Source organism: Haliotis rufescens, unplaced genomic scaffold (genome assembly GCF_023055435.1).
Source record: "Haliotis rufescens isolate VD_foot unplaced genomic scaffold, xgHalRufe1.0.p SCAF_55, whole genome shotgun sequence".
Taxonomy (NCBI): Eukaryota; Metazoa; Mollusca; class Gastropoda; order Lepetellida; family Haliotidae; genus Haliotis; species Haliotis rufescens.
Genome location: NW_025964279.1, coordinates 752,539 through 765,917, shown reverse-complemented (window position 1 = coordinate 765,917; position 13,379 = coordinate 752,539). Strand labels below are relative to the sequence as shown.

General features: G+C 42.0%; 1 protein-coding gene and 2 long non-coding RNA genes across 3 annotated transcripts; all 3 read left to right on the top strand.

Moving 5' to 3' along the window:
- The first annotated feature begins 1,341 nt into the window (after positions 1-1,341).
- On the top strand, positions 1,342-4,211 carry LOC125374354. The gene is made up of 3 exons (XR_007218582.1): positions 1,342-1,760; positions 3,557-3,735; positions 4,129-4,211. It is a non-coding gene; the product is annotated as an uncharacterized LOC125374354 (long non-coding RNA).
- Positions 4,212-5,210: 999 nt separating this feature from the next.
- LOC125374338 lies at positions 5,211-9,557 on the top strand. The gene is made up of 4 exons (XM_048385173.1): positions 5,211-5,227; positions 7,070-7,142; positions 8,500-8,666; positions 9,475-9,557. Exons 1-4 carry the CDS (start codon positions 5,211-5,213, stop codon positions 9,536-9,538), a joined length of 321 nt encoding a protein of 106 aa, XP_048241130.1. The 3' UTR covers positions 9,539-9,557.
- A 1,745-nt stretch (positions 9,558-11,302) lies between these two features.
- Positions 11,303-12,820, top strand: LOC125374334. The gene is made up of 3 exons (XR_007218572.1): positions 11,303-11,435; positions 12,104-12,282; positions 12,733-12,820. It is a non-coding gene; the product is annotated as an uncharacterized LOC125374334 (long non-coding RNA).
- Positions 12,821-13,379: the final 559 nt, after the last annotated feature.

Below are 13,379 nucleotides of genomic sequence, written 5' to 3'. Positions count from 1 at the left end.
TTACGTGCTCGCGGTGATCAGCTGATAATGTTTTTTTGCGATGTGGGGAAAAACATCATGGCAGTGTAAAACTTGAGTTTTTTATAATATGTATGTAAGTTTTAGGAGCCATGCGTTACGCGCTATCACCGTGATGGTGCTATACTGAGGGGCGCAATAGCGAAGGAACACCGTGTGTATCTCGGATTCTCAGGGGCGGTCGAGTAGCCTAGTGGTTAAAGCGTTCGCTCGTCACGCCGAAGACCCGGGTTCGGTTCCCGACATGGGTACAATGTGTGAAGCCCATTTGTGGTGTCCCCCACCGTGATATTGCTTGAATATTGCTAAAAGCGGCGTAAAACCAGACTCACTCACTCACTCACTCTGATTCTCAGTTCTGTAGATTTATTAGCTTGATTTTGGGCGAGTACACTTTAAAATAGGGAAAGTAAGATTGTTGGTCATACTTGCCCTTGGTCAAATTGCATTTTTTATAAATTTTCAACCCGAGTACATGTACTTATAAAAGCAGTAATATTTACCTCTTCTCCTGAATCGCTGTCTGCCATGATTCACAAGGCTGGTGCCTATTGTCCTTTAAGTAGTATAGTTCAAATCACGGAATTATTTACATGCGTAGTAGTATTACAAAGTCTTTCGACGAAAAATATATACCTTTTACACATCACTACATTATTTTGTTATCCCTAATGTGTCTCCATACTATGTTTTGTTTTTTCTTTAATTTTTAGTGTTCTCCCGATTGTCAACGTCTGCGTTGTGTGAGTCGGCCACTCGTGGGAAATACCCCATCACCACATCCTCTGATGATCCTCATAGTCAGTGTTGCCGTAAAAGGTGACTCTGCTTGTCGTAAAAGGTGACTCTGCTTGTCGTAAAAGGCGACTAACGGGATCAGGTGGTCAGGCTCGCTGACTTGGTTGATGCATGTCATCGATCCCAATTGCGTGGATCGATGCTCATGATATTAATCACTCGATTGTCTGGTTCAGACTCGATTATTTACAGACCGGCGTCATATAGCTGGAATATTGCTGAGTGCGGCGTTAACAACAAACCAACCAACCATAGTCAGTGTACAGCAAAACCCAGTTAACTACTTCGCGTGGGTTTCCGATAAACCGCTGAAATGACTGTTTTTGACATTAAATGACGTTTTAACTGATTTGAAGATAAGTAGAGAATCAGATAAATACGTTTGGCAAGAAATTTCAACTAGACAGTAGGGCCAGCTGTACGGAAATGTTACTAGTCAAATTTAAAACGTCACTGGCGTTTGGCGAGCGGACAGGCAGGTATTTCGAACACTGCGAACATGAGCTTTTGTGGTTGAACGTCAAGGCATCCAGCGCAGCAGGCAGACACGTGGTCGCGTGATCACGTGATTATCGTCAGGTGTCAATCATACGAACGTGATGCTCCTGAGCCATTTTGATACCCTGCGTGAGGAACCAGGCGTGATTTGCAAGCTTTGCTGGTTCACAGCATCGTGGTGTTCAGGGACGCGTCCATGTCGTTGTGTATCTCTGTGTCACATCTCAACGTGATGTCCCAAAACAATATTACTTACCTCACGTGCAATTTGCAGTTAAACGTCGACTAACCCCTAACGCTGTTTTGGCAGCGACAGTCTGTCACATTCGTCTCTACAGGCAGTCCGAGAGCTCGGCCTATAAAACAGCACACAGCAGGGTCGTAGTATTGTCAGAAATACTAAGTTTCAACAATGGCAAGATTCGTCTTCGTTTTTGTCCTGTTTGGTAAGTAGTTAATAGTAAATATTCAAGTTAGAATTTAGATATGACAGGTACTGTAATATATGGTTGAACAGTTTGACCGTTGCGTTGGTCCAGTCGAAAATCTATATATGGGCGGATAGGGTAGAGAAGGGGTGTTTCGGTTTACAATGACATATGATCCCTGAAGATCCGGGGTAGAATATGTCTTCAGCAACCCATGCTTGCCATAAAAGGCGACTAGCGGGATCGGGTGATCAGGCTCGCTGGCTTGGTTGATGCATATTATCGTAAACAAATTGCCTAGATCGATGCTAATGATATCAATCACAGTCATCAATCTGTCATTAAAAGACAGAAAATACAATTCAAAATTGGTAATGTTGTACAAAAGGAATAATCCTTACTCCCCGGAATATCTTTGTAGGCTTATTCCGAATACTGTTTCCGAAAACACAGATAATAACTTAAGGGATAAATCTAATCTTCAAACAGTGAAGTGTAAAAAAACAAAAGCCTATGCAAATTCATTTATACCAGCTACAACACAACTTTGGAATATGTTACCAGAAAACCTAACGGGGACAGAGACCGTTTTTTCTGCACAAATTACTATGTTCTTCGAAATAAAATGTATTTTTAGTATTTTTACCAACATGGTTATTCTTTACAAACAGTGCTGTGCGGAAATTCGTATTTGAGTAAGGAAGAGCAAATCCAAACATTAGACTCTATTCAAAACTTAATTTAAAAAAACGGGCAGATTTTCAATGAAATGTATTGTTTAATATAAACTGCAAATATATTTATTATATATACACATCCAGCTTGGCAAGTACAGTTCATTTGTTACATCTAACCTTCATGGATGTCTTTATTATTATTTCCGGGGCGGTCGGGTAGCCTAGTGGTTAAAGCGTTCGCTCGTCACGCCGAAGACTCGGGTTCGATTCCCGACATGGGTACAATGTGTGAAGCCCATTTCTGGTGTCCCCCGCCGTGATATTGCTGGAATATTGCTAAAAGCGGCGTAAAACCATACTCACTCACTTTATTATATCCTGTTATGAGTAATGGAGCGGTATTAACATAAGCGCTGTGCTTGTTTACCAATCCATTTTCACTTTTTTCTTTAAACCATATCAATCACATGATTGTCTGGTCCAGACTCGATTATTCAGACTGCCGTAATATAGCTGGAATATTGCTGGGTGCGGCGTTAAACAACAAACAAACCAACGACATTTGATTGGTTAATTCTTACATTCTATTTACACAAGTGCATTATTGCATAGTGAGAATGGACAGCGTTGCAGTGTTGCGTCCAGGATCGTGTGGTCGTGGCCCAGCTATGAATATTGATCTACTGACATGCCTCTCTTCGTGGGTTTCACGGGGGCACGGGTGGCCCAGTCGTCTAAGGCGCCGCGATTGGCTGTGCAGAGTTGCGTCCCTTGGGCACGCCAGAGACCTATGATTGTGGGTTCGAATCCCGGTTCGCCCCGATTATATTTCTAGGTTTGTCAGCACCATACCCGTGCTCGTGGGTTTCACCGAAGTGGTAAACGTCTTAGACCTGCTTCACTTCGGGCTTTCCTCCCAGATTAAGCTGACACGTCGTGATATATCTGGAATACTGTTAAATACTCACTCACTCACTCGTGGGTTTCACTGAGGTCTTCTTACTCATTACCTTACACATCGTGACATTACCACAATACCGTTCAAACCAACTCGCGACAAAGACCGATCAATGAGCTACTTACAACACATTTATTTTTTATAGTTGTTAACCTTCCTTGAACATGTTCCTGTTTCAGTGGCTCTGTTTGCCAACTACGGCGAGAGTTGTTGCTGTGGAAGCAGCAAGTCCTCCCACTCGTCCTCGTCCTCCTACCCCATGTTCATCCCCGTCCCCATGTCTCACGGCAGCAGCGGCGGCGGCAGTCACACCAACTTCCTCCCCATCATCCTCACCACAGGCGGTTGATCTGACAAGGTAGGTAAAACTGGATCATAAACAGACTACGTGTTTCTTGTTACAATAACACTCCATTATATGATAATATCCATTCATCTATCCACAATTCATTCCATAGCAAATAATATTTTTTGCATGTAGGATGTATTGACCTGTGTTACCTAGAACGTAACTGGATTTACGTTAACTTCACCATCGCAAAGCCTTTTTCAATAGTGTGGAGGGGTTACAGTAGATCGCAGTTAGGTCCCTTAGCTGTGCCAGGATCCGCAGGTCGTTGGTTTGAAACTATGATTCGTCCTGTTTTTCGGTCTGTCAGCACTTTACTCGTGAAACAAGTGAACGTGGACAGCAAAACATGATTGCTTCAATTGAATTTGTGTCATCGAAGTTATATCTATCTATTTTCAGAGCGGAACTGTACGACCCCACCTGAAGTCCTCATTGTCTGTTTTCTGGAGTTTTGTACCACGAAATAAAAGTATCCAAAGACATTACGATGTTAATGTTATATTCACCGCTTTACAACTATGTCCGTATTTCCATGATAATTTTGAAAGATGAATCAAAGGATTACTTTTGTCAATTAATCAGCCGGAGACGACTCGCCATTTTCTAATCTTCGAGTTCACTTCAGGATATCGATGCGAACAATGTATCGCAGAGGAGGGAAGCCGTCGCTTTGGAGATTCTGTTCGTACTTTGTCTAGTTTAGTTCCAAAATTAAAGCCAGTTTCAATGTTTTAAATCGATAATCCAGTTAAAGTAACGCCACTAACATCAACCACACTGGCAACAACCCTACCATTACGCCCGTCACAGCGACAACATGGCTGGAACATGATAGATACAAACACGGCCATTTCACATCCACGCTGACATGTCATTTGTTCTGCCTGCAAACATATTTTCAACAATATCTAAATGAAATTCAAGTAGGTATATAAAACACTTTTTTAAAAGGAATCGATAACATTGATTAATCTTAATATAATAATTAAAAATTATAATAATTGTTGAAATATTATGGTCATGCATATTGGATGAGAAACAAGTTCCGATAACTAGGTATTGAATTATTCGTCTTGCTTACAATGGCTAGAAATATTACTTGCTAAGACTAAACCGCTCTTGTAGGACTCATGGGCAAAGGTGATCGTACACCTGTTTGTATCAACTAATATTGGCGGTACCGTTTCCAGTAAACCGACTGAATTAAACAGTGAATGTTGACGAACGACGCCGACAGCAGTATTCCCGCTTTATAGGGGCTTTAATGTGGAGTTTTTTGCCAGGCAGGAAGAAAGGCAAAAAGCCCCAACAAACCAGGCCATCGGGACAAAATTACATGCAATCACTTTGAGCCTGAACACTGACAAGAAGGGGTTACTGGGGTCCATTTCTACCCCTTAACTATCAAGCATGGTCGCAGTGTTATGTCATTGGTGTACGTACATTCATACCCAAAACGATCCCCTAAAAGACGGATATAAATGGACTCTGTGCTTAAGTATGTGTTCAAATCTGACGTTAAAACACGTTAGGTTGACCTTGCATAAACTGCCTTCTTTCTCGTCACACAGTCCTCGGGTGAATTTGATATTCTGACATGGAACCTACCCTGTCATCGCTTGGGCTACAAAAATACTTTTTATTATATCAACAAAATGCACATCACAAAACAGCATAAGGTATCTGATTTGGCATCAGTTGCAGTAGCCTCGCGTCACAAGGGATTGTAATGTCACGTCAGTACGACTATCGTAATTATTCTGTCGACGCCGTCGTGCCAAGATCGCTTTGTCGAACGAGTCTGTTGTCGGAAGATTTGGTCACAATAGCCGTCTAGTTCTGGATTTTCTAGAAAGGTTCCCAAAATTGGTGCAATTGGTTCAATTCAATTTTCATGCCAGTATGTTACAAAAAAGCAGATACTTATTAAAACATAAGCGACAAAACTCTTCCATACTCATGAGGATTCCCTACTAAAAGCAGATTCCGTTGTACGATTCCGACTATATCATGAACATCTGTGTATGAATCACTTTCAAATAGTGATGACACCAGTTGTCTGCGAAAAGGTGAGCATCTCAAGTCACGTTAAATCAAGAGATGTTTTTAAATATCAAAATGGCGGAAATACCTGGAAGTAGAAAATTAAGCTGGGGGCATCGGTGGCCCAGTCGTCTAAGGCGCCGCGATTCGCTGTGCACAGTTGCGTCCCTTGAGCACGTCAGAAACCTATGATTGTGGGTTCGAATCCCGGTCCGCCCCGATTATATTTCTAGGTTTGTCAGCACCATACCCGTGCTCGTGTGTTTCGCCGAAGTGGTAAAGGTCCGAGACCTGCATCACTTCGGCCTTTCCTCCCACATTAAGCTGACACGCCGTGATATAACTGGAAAACTGTTAAAAACGGCGTTAAATCCAACTCACTCACTTGAACATTAAGTGTTACCCATTTCTGATTCCAGAATGTATTCAGTTGTTTAACAAACATCAGTGAAACTAGCTTTAGACAGACGTATGAGCCTGTAACATGGGTTGATCTTCATTTCTACAAGTGAGTGAGTGAGTATGGTTTTACGCCGCTTTTAGCAATATTCCAGCAATATCACGGCGGGGGACACCAGAAATGGGCTTCACGCATTGTACCCATGTAGGGAATCGAACCCGGGTCTTCAGCGTGACGAGCGAACGTTGTAACCACGAGGCTTCCCGACCGCCCCTCATTTCTACAAGAATATACGTATATGCCTACCTGGACAGTTCCAGGTTACAAGCTATTTCATTGTCGTTCAACGTCCGCCCATTTACAAGGATCGTGCGTCATTTATGAATAAAATTATTTCTATAACATTGATAAAAACATTTTTATATAAAAAAAAATTCTTTAAAAAGTACTAATACACAATACGTCAGAAAAGTCAGTGATATTTGTTTGATGTTTTGCTGAGTCACTGTTATCACGACACACTTCAATCTTGCGCACAGTTTGAGGTAACGTGATGCTCCTAATTAAAACTGGTTGCACGTGATGTTCTACGTAATGCTGGATAGTCTGAATGTGGTGTTCCAAGCGTTGAACTTGGCGCCATGGGAAGATGATTCAAATCTCTTAAAGGGTTATCTAATTATATCACAATTAATCCCCATAATCAGTTGTAACACGTGATGATATCTGATAATTAGCACATACTGCCCGCTTTTTCTGACGTTTTTTTAAAACATTTTAATGAAGTTAGTCTATTTTAAGCAATATTTTTAGAGCTTAAACATCTGTTTTTGTCACATTCAACCCAGCGTGTTTATATGAAGCAGATTCAAAAGTATAAAATGACAAATGGTTCAGGGTGAAGCATCATTATTTGAGAACACCTTGGACACAACAATGGCACGATTCATCCTCTGTGTTGTCTTTTGTGGTGAGTATTTGTGTTACAGGCTTAACACTGACTTTAAATAACTTATTCACAGTTACCAGAATCATATGTATCTCCCGATGTATGCGGCCCGAGAAGATCCGGGGTAGAATATGTCTTCACCAAGCCATGCTTGCTGTAAAAGGCGACTATGCTTGTCGTAAAAGGCGACTAACGGGATCGGGTGGTCAGACTCACTGACTTGGTTGATGCATAGCATCGTATCCCAATTGCGTAGATCGATGGTCATGATGTCAATCACTGAATTGTTTGGTCAAGACTCGATTATTTACAGACCGCCGTCATATAGCTGAGTGCGGCGTTAAAAAACAAACACACACAAACAAACTATAGAAGCGGCCTGTGAATTTATCACGCATAGACCACCTATTGCAGGCTCAATAGTTTACATATAAGTTATCCATATTTGTGTTGGCATCTCAAAATGTATGGTAAACCTAAAGCAGACTAGAGGGATAGCACAAACACTTACCAAATTCAAGCATTTAGGAGATGCAGCTGGTGATATGAACAAAAAACATTTGCCTATTCACGAGTGAGTGAGTGAGTGAGTGAGTGAGTTTGGTTTAACGCCGCTTTTAACAGTTTTCCAGTTATATCACGGCGTGTCAGCTTAATGTGGGAGGAAAGCCCGAAGTGATGCAGGTCTTAGACGTTTACCACTTCGGTGAAACCCACGAGCACGGGTATGGTGCTGACAAACCTAAAAACATAATCGGGGCGAACCGGGATTCGAACCCACAATCATATGTTTCCCAAGGGACGCAACTCTGCACAGCAAATCGCGGCGCCTTAGACGACTGGGCCACCCGTGCCCCCTCCTATTCATACGAAATCTGGCCTGAAAGCAGACCCCATGGTACGATTCCGACAAGATCACAAGCATGTTTTATGAATCACTATCAAATTGTGTTAATACCTGATCTTCGCCAAAAGGTGAGCTCACTTGCCTCGGTCATCCCTAGTGGTGTCTTAACACGCTACAATATTCACACTTTGTTATTTTGACCACCCCAGCTTTACGTCGCAATTATCAATATAATCAACGTCAGTGCAGATAGGCATTGAAGTTCCTAACATACCTTTCAGTTGATACCGGCCTCAGTAAGGTCTGTATTGGACCGACTTTGTGCTGTCTTCTGAATGAATCGTTGGTCGCAATATCGACCGATTGGTATTCTTATCCAAGATTAACAACTGCAGTGATGGGTGATGTGCTGTTATCACGTACTGCAGCGTAAACACCGTCACCAATCAGTAGAGATTAAACGAGCGCTTCCAGCAAATAACAATTCAACATCCCCGTTTTTTACTTCTGTTATTGTTGTCCTTCTTTCAGTGGCCCTGTTTGTCCTTCACGGTCAGAGTTGCTGCTGCGGGGGAACCCACATTTCACGCACTTCCTCCTCCTACCCCATCCCCATCCCCGTCCCCATCCCTCAACCAGCCGCCGCACCCAGCAGCAGCTTCCTCCCCACCATCCTCACCACGTTGGGATGAAGCACCGTGAGTATTTTACATTTGTATTTTTTAAATGACCACTTACGATCTACGAAAGGCTATAAAACACACCGAATTTTGAAATGGTTTTGATCGAGTTGTAACATCTACCTCTTTGTACACTCATTGGTACTTTACAAGGGATCCGTGAATACCCGGGGTAGAATGGGTCTTCAGCAACAAATGCTTGGCGAAAAAGACGACTATGCTTGTCGTAAGAGGCGACTTACGGGATCGAGTGGTCAGGCTCACTGACATTGATCAGTTCTCAAGCAGGATCCACCGTGAAGATACGGGTTAGAATAGGTCTTCAGCAACACATGCAATGTCGTTAGAAGCGACTGACGGGATCGGGTGGTCAGGCTCGCTGACTTGGTTGATACATGTCTTCGTAAAAGCGGTGCCGGAGCATTGATCAGTTCTCAAGCAAGATCCACCGTGAAGATACGGGTTAGAATTGGTCTTCAGCAACACATGCAATGTCGTTAGAAGCGACTGACGGGATCGGGTGGTCAGGCTCGCTGACTTGTTTGATGTAAGTCAACGTAGCGTAGATCAATGCTCGAGAAGTCAATCACTGGATTGTCTGGTCCAGACTCGATTAATTACCGATCGCTGTCATATAGCTGGAGTATTGCAAAGTGCGGCGTTAAACAACAAATTCACTCCAGCATAATAATTTAGTGTTTTAGATATACTTTTGTGTGAAAAGACCTACTTTCCTTTCTGGTACAAAAAAGTGCTAAAAAATGCCTTTACCAATTATATATATGTGTTATGTTTTTTATAATATAATTTATTATATTGTTTCCAGTGAGAGACAGATGTGGCATACCATGGACTTCTATCCCATTTACTTCACCCAGTTTGTTGTGTGATGAAATAAATACAGTTGACGAAAAGATGCTTCTCAATTTTTCTTTTATATCGTCATTGATTTAGCCAAATTTTCAGTAGTTTAGATGAGGCATACGCGGAAAGTATTCGAGCTGTGGCGTGTATTTCCGTGTACCGGATCTCACCCCTAATTGAAGTGATTCATAAGCACGTGCTTGTGATATACTTAGTAGCCGGAATCGTACAACGGAATCGTACAACGGAATCGTACAAAGGAATCGTACAACGGACTCTGTGGAATCGGCAGAAATGTGTTATATATGTTTGTGGAAATGGTCAACGTGAATGTACTTTGTAGAAGGCAACCCTTGTAAAAGCATGTTCGAAACTACATGAAGTATGGAGTTGCGATAATCCTAGACTGAGTACATGGACCGGTTTGTTTGTTTGTTTGTTTAACGCCCCAGCAAAATTTCAGCTATATGACGGCGGTCTGTAAATAAACGAGTCTGGACCAGACAATCCAGCGATTGACATCACGAGCATCAATCTACACAATTAGGATACGATAACCTGTGTCTACCGAGTCAGCGAGCCTGACCACCCAATCCCTTTAGTCGCCTTCAGTGGCAAGCATGGGTTGCTGAAGACCTATTCTATCGGTGGGGTGGAATACGCTCTCCTTTGTTCGAACACCGGTATTATCATTATTTGAAACTGATTCATAAACACATGGTTGTGATATAGTCGGAATCGTACAATGGACCTTCATGATTATGGAAAGAGATTGTTGCTTATATCTGTATATTTATACATGTGATGAAGTTCATTCATATATACTTCTCCACGTGTCCTGTCACCAAGGGCAACAGCTAATTGGAATGTGTTTATTCTTGCTTGCAGTGACAGCAGATTCGAACACTATTCGGTTGAATACTCATATGTCCCGGCTCAGTTGCGTCCCTTGGGCACGCCAGAAACCTATGATTGTGGATTCGAAACCCGATTCGCCTCGATTACGTTTCTAGGTTTGTCAGCACCATACCCGTGCTCGTGGGTTTCACCGAAGTGGTAAACGTCTGACACCTGCATCACTTCGGGCTTTCCTCCCACATTTAGCTGACGCCGTGAAATAAGTGGAATACTGTTAAAATCGGCGTTAAACCCAACTCACTCACTCATATGTTCCCAATGAAACATTGAGTGGTATAGTATACACATAGTATATGCCCGGCAAGTATTTTAAATCTGATATACAAACGCGACAATTGATTAAAAATATGTATGCACTTACTTTCGTCTACGGTGTCGAAAGCATGGTCACACATTGCAACATCTCACATAAAAAAACAACATTCTCGACAATTATCATTTACCCAACAAATATCCATCATTGCTGCTGAAAGCCTCTTCCTCTGCCAACAGATGCCGTCATAGATCACTACCCTAAAACATGCATGGTTAATTAATTCAACTCATCCATTGTATGTGGTTAGTGGACAATGCTGTGGTCGATGTCACGATAACACACAGCGGGTCACATGACCATGTTGTCATCCTCAGCTGTCAATCAAACCAACAGGATACCGCCTGGCTCTATTCACGCCACGTGGTACCAAGTTAATACCCACGGCAACACGTGCGTGAAGCGCTTCTGTAGACTTTCACAGTCGCCGTACTGTGGAGAGCAGTTAGAGCACTGTGTGGCGTTGCCAGTAATTCTCTTATGATCAGCTTTTCGTGTATTTTTTGGTTAAACATTGACTTAAACGTGCACAGTTCCACTTAAACTCTGTATGGCTTTCCAAAGGTTTGTCACGCGTCTCTCCGCGGGTAAGAACATCGCAAGGTATATAATGATATCTAGAAAGGATAAGGCATCAGTGAAAAAAATACTCTTAACAATGGCAAGATTCCTCTGCATTTTTGTCCTGTGTGGTGAGTACTTAACAGTCATTCTTTCTTAGCCACAATTAAGATTTCCTTTAAACCCAGCTGTTTTATTTGATGAAATATTCTAACAATGATTTGTTTGGTAAATGTTCTTCACAGTGTATTAGTCTTCCTTTCAGTCGAACTATTTACATACTGTAGCTCTTGGAGACGTGGAGCCGTCGGATAGCCTAGTGGTTAAAGCGTTCGCTCGTCACGCCTAAGACCCGGGTTCGATTCCCGCCGGACATGGGTACAATGTGTGAAGCCCATTTCTGGTGTTCCCCCGCCGTGATATTGCTGGAATATTGCTAAAAGCGGCGTAAAACCACACTCACTAACTATTTCTATTGGTAGATAGAAAAGGAAATGGCGATTTATTGTGGGTTCTTAAATTAATAACAAAACCATATATTCCATAGTCAAAATATGTGTGAAATAGCCGCAGTTCGCTGTGCAGAGGTGTATACTTTAACCGTGCTGTGGTCCCGATTATGACCCTTGGTCTATCAGCATCATACACGCGTATACGCTCTCGTCGAGTTTCCTACTGTACTAGAAATACTGTTCAAGTTGGAGAATAACAAACCTCCCTCACACATAGTAAGAGCAAGTACAACACAGTTGTATGATGATAGTGATGATGATGAACCTTGAACATGTTCCTGTTTCAGTGGCTCTGTTTGCCAACTACGGCGAAAGTTGTTGCTGTGGAAGCAGCAAGTCCTCCCACTCGTCCTCGTCCTCCTACCCCATGTTCATCCCCGTCCCCATGTCTCACGGCAGCAGCGGCGGCGGCAGTCACACCAACTTCCTCCCCATCATCCTCACCACAGGCGGTTAATCTGACAAGGTAGCTAAAACTGGATCCTGGATCAGAAACAGACTACGTGTATCAGTTTCTTGTTACAATAACACTCCATTTATTTATATGATAATATCCATTCATCCTCTCCACAATTCATTCAATAGCAAAAATATTTTTTGAAATATTAGTTATTTATAAAAAATAGAATGAAACTATTGCATGTAGGATGTATTGACCAGTGTTACCTAGAACTTAACTGGATTTACATAAACCTCACCACCGCAAAGCCTTGAAGGAGTTACAGTAGATCGCTGTTAGGTCCCTTAGTTGTGCCAGGATCCGCAGCGGGAGGTCGTTGGTTTGAATCTATGATTCGTCCTGTTTTTCGGTCTGTCCCCACCCGTGAAACAAGTGAACGTTAACAGCAGAACATGATTGCTTCAACTGAATTTGTGTCATCGAAGTTAAACTTAATCGTTATATTTTTCTTTTCAGATAGGAGCTGTACGACCCCAACTGAAGTCGACATTGTCTGTATTTTCAGGAGGTTTTTTTTACCACGGAATAAAAGTATCAAAAGACATTACGATGTAAATGTTATATTCACCGCTTTACAACTATGTCCGTATTTCCATGATAATTTTGAAAGATGAATCAAAGGATTACTTTTGTCAAATAATCAGCCGGAGACGACTCGCCATTTTCTAATCTTCGAGTTCCCTTCAGGATATCGATGTGAACAATGTATCGCAGAGGAGGGAAGCCGTCGCTTGGGAGATTCTGTTCGTGTGTTTGTCTAGTTTAGTTCCCTAAGTAAAGCCAGTTTCAATGTTTTACATCGATAATCCAGTTAAAGTAACGCCACTGACATCAACCACACTGGCAACAGCCATACCATTACGCCCGTCAGCGACAACATGGCTGGAACATGATAGATACAAACACGGCCATTTCACATCCATGCCATTTGTTCTGCCTGTAAACATATTTCCAACAATATCTAAATGAAATTCCAGTAGGTATATAAAACACTTTTTTAAAAGGAATCGATAACATTGATAAATCTTTATTAATTTGCATGTTAATCAAAAATAATAATTGTTGAAATATTATGGTCATGCATACAAGTATTTGATGAGAAA

Bases quoted from the DNA above. Each gene is read 5' to 3' on its own strand.
- LOC125374338 (XM_048385173.1), top strand. The intron at 7,143-8,499 runs GTGAGTATTTGT...TCCTTCTTTCAG, and splicing joins CCTCTGTGTTGTCTTTTGTG to TGGCCCTGTTTGTCCTTCAC. The intron at 8,667-9,474 runs GTGAGTATTTTA...TATTGTTTCCAG, and splicing joins CCACGTTGGGATGAAGCACC to TGAGAGACAGATGTGGCATA.